Source organism: Balaenoptera ricei, chromosome 19 (assembly GCF_028023285.1).
Source record: "Balaenoptera ricei isolate mBalRic1 chromosome 19, mBalRic1.hap2, whole genome shotgun sequence".
NCBI classification, from domain to species: Eukaryota; Metazoa; Chordata; class Mammalia; order Artiodactyla; family Balaenopteridae; genus Balaenoptera; species Balaenoptera ricei.
The window spans coordinates 27270671-27288643 of record NC_082657.1 but is presented as its reverse complement, the minus strand read 5'-3'; the positions used below and the strand labels follow the sequence as shown (position 1 = coordinate 27288643).

At 36.7% G+C, this 17973-nt stretch overlaps 1 protein-coding gene across 3 annotated transcripts in view; it reads left to right on the top strand.

The window, feature by feature from the left end:
- The window catches only part of NETO2 (neuropilin and tolloid like 2), a 74720-nt gene that overhangs the window by 11982 nt on the left and 44765 nt on the right, over window positions 1-17973 (top strand). For 2 of the 3 annotated variants that reach the window (XR_009498970.1, XM_059904176.1), the window contains exons 3-6: window positions 2216-2356; window positions 3018-3266; window positions 8517-8561; window positions 8645-8772. Coding sequence is in view for 2 of the 3 variants with exons in the window: in XM_059904176.1 (XP_059760159.1) it covers window positions 2216-2356; window positions 3018-3266; window positions 8517-8561; window positions 8645-8772 (563 nt within the window). In the remaining variant the exon portion in view is untranslated. The remainder of the gene's footprint in view (window positions 1-2215; window positions 2357-3017; window positions 3267-8516; window positions 8562-8644; window positions 8773-17973) is intronic. The other variant, XM_059904177.1, reaches the window with a different exon arrangement.

The following is a 17973-nucleotide window of genomic DNA, read 5'->3' as shown; positions in this document are numbered from 1 at the left end:
ATTTCTCCATGGAGATAGCCGCTCTTAGCTGATTCTTTTGGTATTTTCCTGCATATTTCTAAATAACATACTATACAGCTCTTCTTGCTTATTTCAGTTTCAGGTAGTAGAAAATGATTTTCCCACCGTGCAGGATGAGAATTGAGCCGTTTCATGCACCTCCTCTTCACCACCTACCACGTACAAGTGTTCTTTTAACTTTGCGCCACAGCACCCACATCAGTATTGTTATAATTCTGGTTACATCTCTTCAGGGTTTATGTCAAGTCACCCGTTGGGCTTTTTCAATATGAAAATTTTGCCTTTGGGTGTGGGAAATTTTTCTTTCCCTTTTTTCTTGTTTAATTTTTAAAGTTCCCTTTTCTCCATTTTTCTCTTTTCTGTCTTCAAGGAACTCTTATTATTAGGTTACTTTTTTAAAAAATCTTTTCTGTTTTCCATTTCTCTTTTAACTGTTTTCTTCTCAGTAGTCTACACTGAGACTTCCTCAACTTTATCTGCTAAACCAAGAATTGGAAAACTTTTTTCTATAAAGGGCCAGATAGTAATCGTTTAAGGCTTTGAAGACCTTTGTAGTCGAAGGAGCACCTATTCAGATCTGCAGTTGCAGGGTGAAAACAGCCATAGACAGAACAGTACACACATGGATGGGCATGGATATATTCCAGTGAACTTGATTTACAATAACAGGCAGCAGGCCAGATTTGGTCCAGGGCCATAGTTTATGGACCTCTGCTCCAAACTTGCTATTTTTTTCATTTCTTCTATTTTTAGAAACTTTCATTTGTTTTCTAAATATTCTTTTTTTTAAGAGTATGCCTTGTTCTTGTGTCTTATCGATATACATTTGACCCTTGAACAATGCAGGGGTGAGCAGTGCGGATCGCCACGTAGTCAAAACCTGCCTCTGTATTCGCGGTTCCGCATCCTCACATTCAGCTGACCGCAGACCAAGTAGTGAGCGCACCCACGCGGTTCAATCCCATGTTGTTCAAGGGTCAACTGTACTCTCTTGTTCTCTGAGGAGATTAAATGATCGTTTTGTTTAGTGTTTTTAATATTCTATAATGTTTGTATCCTCAGAGTGGCTTTTTTGTTTGTTTTTAATCTGTTTTTCATATTAGAGGCTTTCCTCAAATGTCTGGTGCTCCTTGAATGCCTTTCATAGTTATGAGAGGAGCATGCAGATCTGCTCGTTAGCCATCTGCAAGTGTAGACAGGGCTTCTTTACTGCCACCCTCCCTGGTGAGTGACCAAGTCCACATCCTTGAGTCTTTTTCTTTGGGCTCATTAGATTCCCCAGAAAAGATTAAGATTCCATTTCCTGCTTAGAGGCTCTACATCTGAGGCCTTTGGGAAGTTGAGTGGGGGAAGAGACGGGAAGTGTGGTTCAGCATGTTACCATTCACCTCATCTCCCTGTTTTCAGGTTGGTATTTTTGCCCTCAGCTGTGCCTGGTGTCCCCTGGTCCAGCAACCCTGTTGTACCTTCTCCAAAGAAATAGTCTCATTTTCTGATATGGTGATAGAGCAGCAGCTACCTAGATTTGTGGAGTAGGGAAGGGTATTAGAAATCAAATTGATTCCAAAGAGACTTTTAACCAAGCCTCATGTTTTTAAAAAGCCCAACTTCACCACCTCTTCCCCCACTGCCAGAGATACCTAGTGCTGCCAGTTGTTACTATTGCATCCACCTCTTTGTACTTATGGGTTTACGCCCTTAAAAAAATTGTTTACTGTCGTTTAAGTGGACTTTGAAGAAGGAGCAGAGCTAAATGCATGTGTTCAACCTACAACCTTTAACTAAAATAAAATCCCTTTGTAATCTTTGAATCTTATTTGACTTTGTGTTAAACTAAATATAGAGGTACCACACCACAGATAAATTCCTGGGGTCCTTTTATTTTTATGTCAGAAATGAATTTTATAGCACTTTATTGATTTATCAGATTCTCCCACATGGTTTTGCCCTTGTAAAATCTACGCATTTTATTTCCCCATTCTTATACATGGCAAACTTGTCCTCTAGAGCAAATGCTTCTAGCCAGCACAGCATACCATCTTCACCTTCATTTCACTTCTGCTATATTCAATTTGTTATGCTGAATTTGTCAGTGGTTCTTAAAAATTATATATATGTGTGTGTAACAGAGTGGGCAGTTGTTTGGGGAAGTTGTGGGGGGAACTATAAGTGATGTTTTACATTTTTCCCTAAGATGGACAAAATATTGGAATCAAGCACATTCCTGCAACCCAGTGTGGCATTTGGGTTCGAACAAGCAATGGAGGTCATTTTGCTTCACCAAATTATCCTGACTCATATCCACCAAACAAGGAATGTATCTACATTTTGGAAGGTATTTGACCAATTTCTGTCTTTCAGTGGATGAATTTTTACTTATTGTTAAACTAAATATATTGGTTAAATGCCCTGGTTAAACCAGTTTGAACGAAATTTAAATATGTATTTTAATTAAACTATAGTCATTATAAATATTTCTTAATACTGACATTAAAAAAATAATGGTTGAAATTTTATAGGAATTTTGGATCTCCTAAAATATAATTTAACTAGATGCATCAGTATATATGAGAAACTTCTCTGATAAGAAACCTAACCTTACTGGCATCTCTTATTAGGCTTTCTGCAAATTTATGTCCATAGTTACATTATATGTTTCTTTCATTTCTTCTGTTTTTCTATTCATCATGGTACATTGTATCTCATGAACTAAGCATTAGCTTCTCAACTCTAATTTTAATCAATTAAGTACATTCAATTTAATAAATAACATATGCCAAAGGGAAAGATTACTATAGTTCTACAGAGTAGCATTATTATTATATTATTAATACACAATGTAACATTTATCATGAATTTTATATATAACAGTTCTCATTATGCTCCTCATCTATGAAACAGTAACAGAGCAGTTGTTGTGCTTTTCTCACTTGCGTCAGGCCATTTTTACTTTTTCTTGTTTGCGTTGCCCTGATTTGCTTACTCTTATTTTCTAGCTGCTCCACGTCAAAGAATAGAGTTGACCTTTGATGAACATTATTATATAGAACCATCATTTGAATGTCGGTTTGATCACTTGGAAGTTCGAGATGGGCCGTTTGGTTTCTCTCCACTTGTAGATCGTTACTGTGGTGTGAAAAGCCCTCCATTAATTAGATCAACAGGGAGATTCATGTGGATTAAGTTCAGTTCTGATGAAGAACTTGAAGGACTGGGATTTCGAGCAAAATATTCGTTTATTCCAGGTAAAGAAGTTATTGTTTCAGTGGCTAGGTCTCACTCTGGTTTTAGAATCTTAAGGCTAGAAAAGAGATAATTCAGTCAAGGTAATCAAATCAAGGCTTTAAAGAAGTTAGCAAGCTCAAAGGGAAATCAGTCCATGAATAAATAAAAACTTAACAAAGAATTAGAAATAAAACTATATCACTTGAATTTTGAAGCATATCATAGATGGCATCACATTATTTCTTAGATTTCTATATGTTTTATAGCATATATCAAATGCCAAAGACATCACAATAAATACATTTAAAAAATAATTCAACAAATTGTCTTATTTTCATGATCTATACCAAAAATTATTTTGGCAGGTTTTTTCCATTGGAATGATTCAATTACTCATTTGAATAAACAGTCTCTAGAAAATACTGAGCAATAGAAAGGATAGCGCTCTGCACTTGGAGGCAAAAGATCTGGGTGTGAATCCTTTTTCTGCCACCTACTAGCTATAAAATTTACTATTAAGCACAGAGCTGTGCCTAAGAGTTGCTGTTGCTAAGACAGGAATATCTTCCTGAGGCCACCATAACTAATTCCCAGAAACTTGTAGCTAAAGACAACAGTAGTTTATTTTCTCAGAGTTCTGGAGGCCAGAATCCAGCAGGGTCATGTTCCCTGTGGGAACTCCAGGGGAGAATCCATTCCTAGCCTCTTCCAGCTTCTTGTGGCTGCCCCAGCATTCCTGGACGTGTGGCCTCATCACTCCAATCTCTGCCTCCATCTTCACGTCCCCTGTCTTCTCAGAATCCTTAGCTTAATCACATCCTTTGCCTTAAAATGTAATATTCACTTTTTTTAACCTTATAAGGTAGTATTCATAGGTTATGATGATTAGGATGTGGACATATATTTGGGTGGTGGGAGAGCACACCCACCTATCAGCATACTCTATCTTACCTACCACACGGTTATGTGGGAACACTTTGTAGTCCTCAAAGCCTGTCTACTGTAGAAATATGCATATCCCTAATGTGGCAGCACAAAGATACACTAGTTATTGCTCCTGTCTTCCAAGAGTTTACAAACTTAATAAGATAAAAAAGTAACTTAATGTAACAATTATAATTATAAAATTATATAATCTTTTTGCTTTTATTTATGTAAAGATTATATAATTATAGTTATATAATTTTTTTGCTTTTATTTATGTTTTCGTGCAAGAAATTTGCTAACTTAAAAAAATTAAATCATATCCAAATGAAAATATCCATAACCTTATCACCCTATAAATAAGAAACCAGTATTAACAATATGGTGTGTATCCCTTCAGATGTTTTTCTATATCTGTTTATTTCGTTTATTTTATATAACAGAGATCATGCTATTCTTTCAGCTAGATTACCAGCTTTTTTGCCTGAACAACGTAGTCAACTTTTTTTTCCCTGTTAGTAAATGTGTTAATGGTATTTTTAAGTGTTACTTCAGTATTTATGTTCTCAATGTCAAAATGATAACATTTTCAAAAAGTAAAATTTTTTTTTTTTTTAGAACAGTTTTTAGGCTCACAGCAAAACTGAGCAGAAAGTACAGAGTTACCATATACCTCCTAACCACCCCCCGACACACACAGCTACCTCCAAAACCTAAAATGAACATCCTGCACCAGGGGTACATTTGTTACAACTGATGAACCTGCATTGACACATCATCACCAAAGTACATATTTTACATTAGGGTTCACTCTGTTTTTTGGGTTTTTTTTTTAATTGGAATATAGTTGCCTTACAATGTTGTGCTAGTTTCTGGTGTACAGTAAAGTGAATCAGCCATCCGTATACATATATCCCCTCCTTTTTGGATTTCCTTCCCATTTGGGTCACCACAGAGCACTGAGTAGAGTTCCCTGTACTATACAGCAGGCTCTCATTAGTTATGTTTTACACATAGTATCAATAATATATATATGTCAATCCCATCTCCCAATTCATCCCACCACCCTCCCCACTTGGTATCCATACCTCTGTTCTCTAGGGTTCACTCTTAGTGTCGTACATTGTATGGGTTTGGACAGATGTATAGTGACATATGTCTGCCATTACAGTATCATACAGAGTGTTCCCACTGCCCTAAAAATCCTGTGGGCTCCACCTATTCATCCCTCCCACCCCAACCCCTGACAACCACTGATCTTTTTACTGTCTCCATAGTTTTGCCCTTTCCAGAACGTCATACGGTTGGAATCATACAGTATGTAAGCTTTTCAGATTAGCTTCTTTCACTTAGTAATATTTATTTAAGGTTCCTCCATGTTTTTTTATGGCTTGGTAGCTTGTTTCTTTTTAGTGCAGAATAATATTTCATTGTTTGGATGTACCACAGTTTGTTTATCCATTCTGTTGAAGGATATCTTGGCTGCTTCCAGGTTTTAGCAACCACAGATAAACCTGCTGTAGACATCCATATGCAGGTATTTGTGTGGACAAGTTTTTAACTCATTTGGCTAAGTACCATGGAGTGCCATTGCTGGATCATATTAAAATTTGTCTTTAGTTTTTGCTTAAATGGATTGTGGTGGTGGTAGCACAAAATTGTGAATGTACTTAATGCCAATGAATTGTACATTTAAAAATAAGTAAAAGGATACATATTATGTTATATATTTTACTACAATAAAAATAAATTTAAAAAATTACAAACAGGTGTCTAAAAAAGCTTAATTTGAAAATTCAGATAGAAGACATATATATCAACACACCAGAATGAAAAAATTGTTAGTCTAAAAGATCTCAGAATTTTTAATTAGCCTGTTTAAACCTATTTTAATTCACAGTTTATTGTATGTAACTGGTTGCTCAATTCTTGTTAAAATTGTTTTTTTTGTTGTTGTTGTTTTGGCCACACCATGTGGCATGCGGGATCTTCCCAACCAGGGATCGAACCTGTGTCCCCTGCAGTGGAAGCGTGGAATCTTAACCACTGACTTTCGGCATGGTTATCAAAGTACCTGCTGAAAAAAAGTAAGAGGAAAATTTTTAGCTTAATCTAGCATACATCACAGAGACTGTTCTTTTTTAACTTAATAATCTAAACCCAACCTCCCTAAATAAAAGGGAGTGACGACACTTCAGCAATTTTGCAGAGAAATGTCAAAGAGAAATCTAAATTTAAACAGCATTAGAGTAGAAAGTCATAGCAACTATCTGGCAAGTGAATCAGAATTTCTTCACATGGAGGAAAGAATTCTAGGACATTGTCACTATTGCACTAAAATTTCCAGAATTATCCCAGTTACTTCCAGGAAGTAGCAATCCATTAAGAGCCTCTGCCTCAACAAATATCACCAGTAGCTCAGAGAATTTCATTTATTTAAAAGATACTAATTTCTCGGGCTTCCCTGGTGGCGCAGTGGTTGAGAATCTGCCTGCTAATGCTGGGGACATGGGTTTGAGCCCTGGTCTGGGAAGATCCCACATGCCGCGGAGCAACTAGGCCCATGAGCCACAACTACTGAGCCTGCGCGTCTGGAACCTGTGCTCCGCAACAAGAGAGGCCACGATAGTGAGAGGCTCGCGCACCGCGATGAAGAGTGGCCCCCGCTTGCCGCAACTAGAGAAAGCCCTCGCACAGAAATGAAGACCCAACATAGCCAAAAATAAATTAATTAATTAATTATTTTTTTTAAAAAGATACTAATTTCTCATCATCGTTAGTAAGTTTCATCCGTATTTACATCCCTAGACAAAATTTACTTTATATGACTTTAAATAACTAGACAGCCATGATTTAGCTATTTATGAATTGTCTATTTATTTTGACATTGTTTTTTTTTTCTTTTAGTGGTAAAATTGTGGTATCATCACCCACACTATAACGGCAAGAAAGAGTAAGAAAGAAAAATGTTACAGTAAGAAAAACTGTCTAGAGAATTAGAATCTAGTCCTGACATTGCCATTATATGGTCTTAAAAAGCCATAATCTCTCTGATTCAGTTTCCTCATCTATAAAACAGAATAGTACATGATCTTCTTGATATTGTCATTAGCATAATATTAAACATAAGGTCTGTAGAAACTCTGAAGTACTATAAAATACAAATGTAAAGTAATATAGTCTAGAAATCCTAAGCATTTTATTATAATTTATAATTTATCTATATTTTAACCATAAGCCATATGAAGTTGCTCTCATGATACATAAAACTAATAGAAGAAAAAGAACTGCCTTTCTTCAAAGAATCTTTACATATAAAGCTGCCTGACTTTGTTTTTTAATATTTTTAAAAGCATTATTCAAATGATTAAGATGTTTGTTTTTTCTTTCAGGCAGTCTAAACTTATTTGCAAAAATCTGACTCTATATAAGACTTTGTAATGTCTTTTGATACTAAAGTGTCAATTCAGTTAATTGATTTAGTTCATAAAAATCAAATACCTGGACAATTTAATTAAATCAGTTATTTTGATATAAACTATTGGTTGTCAATTTTCTATGAACTATTTCATAGGGCAGAATATCCTATATATCATCTAGTCATCTCTCTTTTTCCTGCCATTGTGAAAAAAACAACTTACTAGCTGCTACTGTGGTGGGATAAATTATATGTAACATAAAATTCACTATCTTAAACCTTTTAACTGTACAAGTCAGTGGCATTAAGTACACTTACAATGTTGTGCAACCATCACACCGTGCATATCCAGAACTTTTTTGTCATCCCAAGCTGAAACTCTGTCCTCATTAAACACTTAACTCCCTATCCCTCCCTCCCTACAGCCCTGTGAAAACAGTCTCTAAATTCGACTAATCTAGGGACCTCAATAAAGGGAATCATATAGTGTCCTTAACTGTCTGGCTTATTTTACTTAGCATATTGTTTCCAGACTCATCCATGTTGTAGCATGTGTCAGAATTTCATTCCTTTTTAAGGTTGAATAATATTCCATTGTATTATTTATACTACATTTTGTTTACTCATTCATCCATCAATGGACTAGCTACTGCAGTTGACATAGAGTTGTGAGTTTTCAGGTAGCATAAATAAGTTTTTAGTTCATAATTGGATCAAAAGTATAAACGTTATCATTTAAAAAATATTGATCCTATAAGTGAGCACCTCAATATGCTCATAAATAACCAGTGGTCTGTAGTTTACACAAATAAAAGCTTTCTCTTGCTTTGTTATTAAGTGTAGCATTAGACATAATGTAAGACGTTAAGCCTTAAAGTAACTCTAAAATACCTCAATGCCAATGACTTTCTTCTTTTCTCTGTTACAGATCCAGACTTTACTTACCTAGGAGGTATTTTAAATCCCATCCCAGGTTTAGTATATTACCTCTTTTTCCTCATGGCATCTAGGATCAGTCTTATTTTCCTTTGAACATCATTCATCTGTTCTTTCTAGATTGCCAGTTTGAGCTGTCAGGAGCTGATGGAATAATACGTTCTAGTCAGGTAGAACAAGAGGAAAAAACAAAACCCGGCCAAGCAGTTGATTGCATCTGGACGATTAAAGCTACTCCAAAAGCTAAGGTAGTATTAAGTATGCAGTCACTTCTGAGAAGAACATAATAAGATGTGATTTGTATAACGTATTATTTTGGTTCATGCAGATACTTATTATTTAAACTGACGTTACAACTTTTTAAAAATTTTATTTCAGTCATGTTATTGAACACCTAGCATCTCAGCATTGTTGTAGTTAAATAAACTACAATGTAAACTTCAGGAATGTCACACATACATTAATATTCTTGTTTTAAGATTCTTAAAATCTGTGTGTTCCTAATTGGAGAGTATAGGTATTGATCAGTGTGATCATAGATTCATAAACACCTTTATGAGGAGGTAAAATATGCCATAAGATGTTAAAGTATCTTGTCAAAGGTCTCAGAGTTGGTTATAACAGTGTCAAAACCAAAACACAAATGTATCATCTTAGTTCTGTGTTCTTACCATGCTGTCCTCTGCTAATCATGTAGAGTTTTTATTGGAAAGTACCACAGGGAAGGATGTTTTTAAATAACTCTTGACAGATTGAGACTGGTTGCTAACTACTTCTGCTTTTTGCTTTTAATTTGTACTTCTAGAAATAGTAACAGTTAAAATTATATTTATTGTTTATATATGTAAACGGAAAAGAAAGAGTGAGGGTAGGAGAATTTAAAGAATTACAAAAATCAAATTTAAAGTTGCTGGTAATATGATGGATGAGATAACCTGAAAACCTACCTATTACAAAACACTTAGAAACATTGGATAAAATATAACAGACGTCCTTTTAAAACCATAGAAAAGCTCCAAAAAAGAAGATATCTTATGAACTAGAAATGAAAGTGCTATAAATCGGAGCAGTAAACTGAAAACTGAAATTGATGATACAAATGCCTCTTGCTGTTTTCAGTAACCTATGACTACTCAAGGGTAGATATGCCAGGAGCTTGGCATCACCTACACTGAGACAAATAAAAGGCCTAGGGTTCGTGTGGACTTTGAGACGACTGCCACATGAAGCTGAAACCCTCAAAGGGAGATGATTGCCATGAAATGGTAGATTAGAAAAACTCTTCCACTAGTGCAAATTGGTAACAAAGAAGCTTATCCTGAGCTCAGTCTTAAGACGCAGGTGAGGCTGAGATCTCCCCTAACCGTTTATACCTAGAAACCTATCTTTATTACAGTTTGGGATGTGCATTTATATTCCATGCTCAGCCCAGGGACCACTTAGCCCCAAAATGAACAAAATGGTCCTGGGCTTACTAAACCTTTTGAGGCACCTGAAAAAGATAAATACAAAATAACCATATAGGCTACAGGATTGCCATAGCTAAAACACTGCTGAAGTAAGCTTACAGCCCAAAATTAGAAAACATAGGTGAACAACCCACCATGAGTGAGTTAACAGACATACCCAAGAACTGAAGTGTCTTAAATATCCTACAAGTAGTAATCAAAAAAATGAGAAAGAAAGTACCAAGTATGCTTTAAAAATAACCAAATAGAACTTGCTCAAGTAAAAAGTATAGTATTGAAAGACAGATTTGAGAAAATTACCCAGAAAGTAGCTTGAGGATGGGAGACAGTGGCATTTTATTAAGAAACTTGGAAGAAATGACAATAGAATAATGTTTTCAAAGTGCTAAGGAAAAAAAATTAACTGGCAATCTAAAATTTGAAAATTCCATGTCCAACTAATCTGTCATTCAAGAATGAGGACAAGGGTTCAAGATGACGGAGTAGAAGGATGTGCTCTCACTCCCTCTTGTGAGAGCACCAGAATCACAACTAACTGCTGAACAATCATTGACAGGAAGACACTGGACCTCACCAAAAAAGATGCCCCACATCCAAAGACAAAGGAGAAGCTGCACTGAGACAGTAGGAGGAGCGCAATCACAATAAAATCAAATCCCATAACTGCTGGGTGGGGGACTCAGAAACTGGAGAACACTTATACCACAGAAGTCCACCCACTGGAGTGAAGGTTCTGAGCCCCATGTCAGGCTTCCCAACCTGGGGGTCCGGCAACGGGAGGAGGAATTCCTAGAGAATCAGACTTTGAAGGCTAGCAGGATTTGATTGCAGGACTTCGACAGGACTGGGGGAAACAGAGACTCCATTCCTGGAGGGCACACACAAAGTAGTGTGCACGTCGAACCCAGGGGAAGGATCAGTGACCCCATAGGAGACTGAACCACACCTACCTGCTAGTGTTGGAGGGTTTCCTGCAGAGGTGGGGGGTAGCTGTGTCTCACCATGAGGACAGGGACACGTGGCAGCAGAAGTTCCGGGAAGTATTCCATAGCATAAGCCCTCCCAGAGTCCACCATTAGCCCCACCAAAGAGCCTGGGTAGGCTCCAGTGTTGGGTCGCCTCAGGCCAAACAACCAACAGGGAAAGAACCCAGACCCAACCATCAGCAGACAAGTGGGTTAAAGTTTTACTGAGCTCTGCCCACCAGAGCAACTGCCAGCTCTACCCACCACTAGTCCCTCCCATCAGGAAACTTGTACAAGCCTCTTAGATAGTCTCATCTACCAGAGGGCAGATAGCAGAAGCAAGAACTACAATCCTGTAGTCTGTGGAACAAAAACCACATTCACAGAAAGATAGACAAGATGAAAAGGCAGAGGGCTATGTACCAGATGAAGGAACAGAGTAAAACCCCAGGAAAACAACTAAATGAAGTGGAGATAGGCAACCTTCCAGAAAAAGAATTCAGAATAATGATAGTGAAGATGATCCAGGACCTCGGAAAAACAATGGAGGCAAAGATCGAGAAGATGCAAGAAATGTATAACAAAGACCTAGAAGAATTAAAGAACAAACCAACAGAGATGAACAATACAATAACTGAAATGAAAACTACACTAGAAGGAATCAATAGCAGAATAACTGAGGCAGAAGAACGGATAAGTGACCTGGAAGACAGAATGGTGGAATTCACTGCTACGGAACAAAATAAAGAAAAAAGAATGAAAAAACAATGAAGACAGCCTAAGAGACCTTTGGGACAACATTAAATGCAACAACATTCACATCATAGGGGTCCCAGAAGGAGAAGACAGAGAGGAAGGACCTGATAAAGTATTTGAAGAGATTATAGTTGAAAACTTCCCTAACATGGGAAAGGAAATAGCCACCCAAGTTCATAAAACGTAGAGAGTCCCAGGCAGGATAAACCCAAGGAAAAACACGCTGAGACAAATAGTAATCAAATTGGCAAAAATTAAAGACAAAGAAACATTATTGAAAGCAGCAAGGGAAAAACGACAAATAACATACAAGGGAACTCCCATAAGGTTAACAGCTGATTTCTCAGCAGAAACTCTACAAGCTAGAAGGGAGTAGCATGACATATTTAAAGCAATGAAAGGGAAGAACCTACAACCAAGATTACCCAGCAAGGATCTCATTCAGATTCGATGGAGGAATCAGAAGCTTTACAGACAAGCAAAAGCTAAGAGAATTCAGCACCACCAACCCAGCTCTACAACAAATGCTAAAGGAAATTCTCTAAGTGGGAAACACAAGAGAAGAAAAGGACCTACAAAAACAAACCCATAACAAGAAAATGGTCATAGGAACATATATATCGATAATTACCTTAAACGTGAATGGATTAAATGATCCAATGTAAAGACACAGACTCGCTGAATGGATACAAAAACAAGACCCATATATATGCTATCTACAAGAGACCCACTTCAGACCTAGGGACACATACAGACTGAAAGTGAGGGGATGGAAAAAGATATTCCATGCAAATGGAAATCAAAAGAAAGCTGGAGTAGCTATACTCATATCAGATAAAATAGACTTTAAAATAAAGAATGTTACAAGAGACAAGGAAGGACACTACATAATGATCAAGGAATCAATCCAAGAAGAAGATATAACAATTATAAATATATATGCACCCAACATAGGAGCACCTCAATACATAAGGCAACTGCTAACAGCTATAAAAGAGGAAATCAACAGTAACACAATAATAGTGGGGGACTTTAACTCCTCACTTACACCAATGGACAGATCATCCAAAATGAAAATTAATAAGGAAACACAAGCTTTAAATGACACAATAGACCAGATAGATTTAATTGATATTTATAGGACATTCCATCCAAAAACAACAGATTACACTTTCTTCTCAAGTGCGCACGGAACATTAACCAGGATAGATCACATCTTGGGTCACAAATCAAGCCTCAGTAAATTTAAGAAAATCGAAATCATATCAAGCATCTTTTCTGACCACAACGGTATGAGATTAGAGATCAATTACAGGGAAAAAAAGTATAAAATACAAACACATGGAGGCTAAACAATACGTTACTAAATAACCAAGAGATCACTGAAAAAATCAGAGGAAATCAAAAAATACCTAGAGACAAAGGACAATGAACACATGACGATACAAAACCTATGGGATGCAGCAAAAGCAGTTCTAAGAGGGAAGTTTATAGCTATACAAGCCTACCTCAAGAAACAAGAAAAATCTCAAGTAAACAATCTAACCTTACACCTGAAGGAACTAGAGAAAGAAGAACAAACAAAACCCAAAGTTAGCAGAAGGAAAGAAATCATAAAGATCAGAGCAGAAATAAATGAAATAGAAACAAAGAAAACAATAGCAAAGATCAATAAAACTAAAAGCTATTTCTTTGAGAAGATAAACAAAATTGATAAGCCATTAGCCAGACTCATCAAGAAAAAGAGGGAGAGGACTCAAATCAATAAAATTAGAAATGAAAAAGGAGAAGTTACAACAGACACCGCAGAAATACAAAACATCCTAAGAGACTACTACAAGCAACTCTATGCCAATAAAATGGACAACCTGGAAGAAATGGACAAATTCTTAGAAAGGTATAACCTTCCAAGACTGAACCAGGAAGAAACAGAAAATATGAACAGACCAATCACAAGTAATGAAATTGAAACTGTGATTAAAAATCTTGCAACAAACAGAAGTCCAGAACCCAATGGCTTCACAGGTGAACTCTATCAAACATTTAGAGAAGAGCTAACACCCATCCTTCTCAAACTCTTCCAAAAAATTGCAGAGGAAGGAACACTCCCAAACTCATTCTATGAGGCCACCATCACCCTGATACCAAAACCAGACAAAGACACTACAAAAAAAGAAAATTACAGACCAATATCACTGATGAATATAGATGCAAAAATCCTCAACAAAATACTGGCAATCAGAATCCAACAACACATTAAAAGGATCATACACCACGGTCAAGTGGGATTTATCCCAGGGATGCAAGGATTTTTCAATATACGCATATCAATCATTGTGATACACCACATCAACAAATTGAAGAATAAAAACCATATGATCATCTCAATAGATGCAGAAAAAGCTTTTGACAAAATTCAACACCCATTTATGACAAAAACTCTCCAGAAAGTGGGCATAGAGGGAACCTACCTCAACATAATAAAGGCCATATATGACAAACCCACAGCAAACATCATTCTCAATGGTGAAAAACTGAAAGCATTTCCTCTAAGATCAGGAACAAGACAAGGATGTCCACTCTCGCCACTATTATTCAACATAGTTTTGGAAGTCTTAGCTGTGGCAATCAGAGAAGAAAAACAAATAAAAGGAATACAAATTGGAGAAGAAGTAAAGCTGTCACTGTTTGCAGATGACATGATACTATACATAGAGAATCCTAAAGATGCCACCAGAAAACTACTAGAGCTAATCAATGAATTTGGTAAAGTTGCAAGGTACAAAATTAATGCACAGAAATCTCTTGCATTCCTATACACTAATGATGAAAAATCTGAAAGAGAAATTAAGGAAACACTCCCATTTACTATTGCAACAAAAAGAATAAAGTACCTAGGAATAAACCTACCTAGGGAGACAAAAGACCTGTATGCAGAAAACTATAAGACACTGATGAAAGAAATTAAAGATGATACAAACAGATGGAGCAATGTACCATGTTCTTGGCTTGGAAGAATCAGTATTGTGAAAATGACTGTACTACCCAAAACAATTTACAGATTCAGTGCAATCCCTATCAAATTACCAACGGCATTTTTTACAGAACTAGAACAAAAAATCTTAAAATTTGTATGCAGAGACAAAAGACCCTGAATAGCCAAAGCAGTCTTGAGGGAAAAAAATGGAGCTGGAGGAATCAGATTCCCTGACTTCAGACTACACTACAAAGCTACAGTAATCAAGCCAAATGGTACTGGCACAAAAACAGAAATATAGATCAATGGAACAGGATAGAAAGCCCAGAGATAAACCCATGCACCTGTGGTCATCTAATCTATGACAAAGGACACAAGGATATACAATGGAGAAAAGACAGTCTCTTCAATAAGTGGTGCTGGGAAAACTGGAAAGCTACATGTAAAAGAATGAAATTAGAACACTCCCTAACACCACACACAAAAATAAACTCAAATTGATTAGAGACCTAAATGTAAGACTGGACACTATAAAACTCTTAGAAGAAAACATAGGAAGAACACTCTTTGACATAAATCACAGCAAGATCTTTTTTGACCCACCTCTTAGACTAATGGAAATAAAAACAAAAAATAAAGAAATGGGACCTAATGAAACTTGAAAGCTTTTGCACAGCAAAGGAAACTACAAACAAGACAAAAAGACAACCCTCAGAATGGGAGAAAATATTTGCAAGTGAATCAATGGACAAATGATTAATCTCCAAAATATATAAACAGCTCATGCAGCTCAATATTACAAAAACAAACAAGCCAATCAAAAAATGGGCAGAAGGCCTAAATAGACATTTCTCCAAAGAAGACATACAGATGGCCAAGAAGCACATGAAAAGATGCTCAACATCACTAATTATTAGAGAAATGCAAATCAAAACTACAATGAGGTATCACCTCACACCAGTTAGAATGGGCATCATCAGAAAATCTACAAACAACAAATGCTGGAGAGGGTGTGGAGAAAAGGGAACCCTCTTTCACTGTTGGTGGGAATGTAAGCTGATACAGCCACTATGGAGAACAGTTTGGAGGTTCCTTAAAAAACTAAAAAGAGAAGTACCATACGACCCAGCAATCCCACTACTGGGTATATACCCTGAGAAAACCATAATTCAAAAAGACACATATACCCCAATGTTCATTGCAGCACTATTTACAACAACCAGGACATGGAAGCAACCTAAATGTCCATCAACAGAGGAATGGATAGAGAAGATGTGGTACATACATATATACGATGGAATATTCCTCAGGCAGAAAAAGGAACGAAATTGGGTCATTTGTAGAGACGTGGATGTATCTAGAGACTGTCATACAGAGTGAAGTAAGGCAGAAAGAGAAAAACAAATATTGTATATTAACGCATATATGTGGAACCTAGAAAAATGACACAGATGAACCAGTTTGCAGGACAGAAATTGAGACACAGATGTAGAGAACAAACGTATGGACACCAAGGGGGGAAAGTGGGGTGGAGGGGGGTGGTGTGATGAATTGGGAGATTGGGATTGACATATGTACACCAATATGTATAAAATGGATGACTAAGAAGAACCTGCTGTAAAAAAAAATAAAATTCAAACACAATGAATAAAATAAAATTCAAAAATTCAAAAAAAACTAAACTAAAATGCTTCAACAATGGCAGTGTAACATTCAAAAGGTCATTTACATAAATCCAAATATGTATCACAAAATTATGTTAAAATTCGAGGAATTATGATTGCCTCACAGAAAAGCATTAATATAACCATAGAACATAATTTATTCCAAAATGTTTCAAATGGTAAAATTGAAATAAAAACTGGAAACAGTGTGTGAATAAAAAAAAAAACAGTGAGTGCAAAATTAAGGTATTTTGGGGCAAAAATAATAATTGGACCAAGTGCTATATTTAAAATCCAAGTATAGGGCTTCCCTGGTGGCGCGGTGGTTGGGAATCTGCCTGCCAATGCAGGGGTCACGGGTTCGATCCCTGGTCTGGGAGGATCCCACATGCCGCGGAGCGGCTAGGCCCGTGCGCCACAACTACTGAGCCTGCGCTCTGGAGCCCATGAGCCACAACTGCTGGGCCTGCATGCCACAACTACTGAAGCCCGCGCACCTAGAGCCTGTGCTCCGCAACGGGAGAGGCCACCTCAATGAGAGGACTGTGCACCGTGACGAGGGGTGGCCCCTGCTCGCCGCAACCGGAGAAGAGCCCACATGCAGCAATGAAGACCCAATGCAGCCAAAAATAAAATAAAATAAATTTATAAAAAAAAAAAATCTAAGTATATCCTGTTTTAGGTTAACTAAAGGAAATTTTGAAAATACACAAACAGGAATGAAATAGATACTAAAAGAGCTGATACAGCTATTAAAATTGAAATGAAGATGGTCACGAATTCATAAGGAAGATATATTTTAAATTTTATGTATTAATATAACCTCAAAATATACAAAACATGAATTGACAGTTTCTGAGGAAAACTGACAAATCCACAATTACAGCGTGTAATTTTTTTTGCCTCTCAGTAATTAAGCATGCAAAAAAAAAACGTCAAGGCTTAGAAGATTTAAACAACACAGTTTGCCTAATGGAACATGATATCTTGACTTGCAGCATCCAGAGAATTTTCATTCTCTACAAGCATGCCTGAAACATTTATGGAAACTGATCCATACACTGGATGGAAAAGGAAGTCTGCCATACATACCAGTGCTTGGTATCATGCAGAGCATCCTCTGACAAAAATGCAATTAAATTAGGAACCAGCAACCAAACAATAACTTTAAAACCCCATATGGTGCTAGGAAAGTTGGACAGCTGCTTGTAAATCAGTGAAGTTAGAACACACCCTCACACCATACATACACACAAAAAAACTCAAAATGGCTTAAAGACTTAAACATAAGACATGACACTATGAAACTGCTAGAAGAGATCATAGGCAAAACGTTGTCTGACAGAAATCATATCAATGTGTTCTTAGGTCAGTCTCCCAAGGCAATAGAAATAAAAACAAATGGGACCTAATCAAGCTTACGAGCTTTCGCATAGCAAAGGAAACCATAAACAAAATGAAAAGACAACCTACAGAATGGGAGAAAATATGTGCAAACGAAGCAACTGACAAGGGCTTAATTTCCAAAATATACAAACAGCTCTTACAACTCAACAAAAAAACAACCCAATTGAAAAATGGGCAGAACACCTAAATAGACATTTCTCCAAAGAAAAAA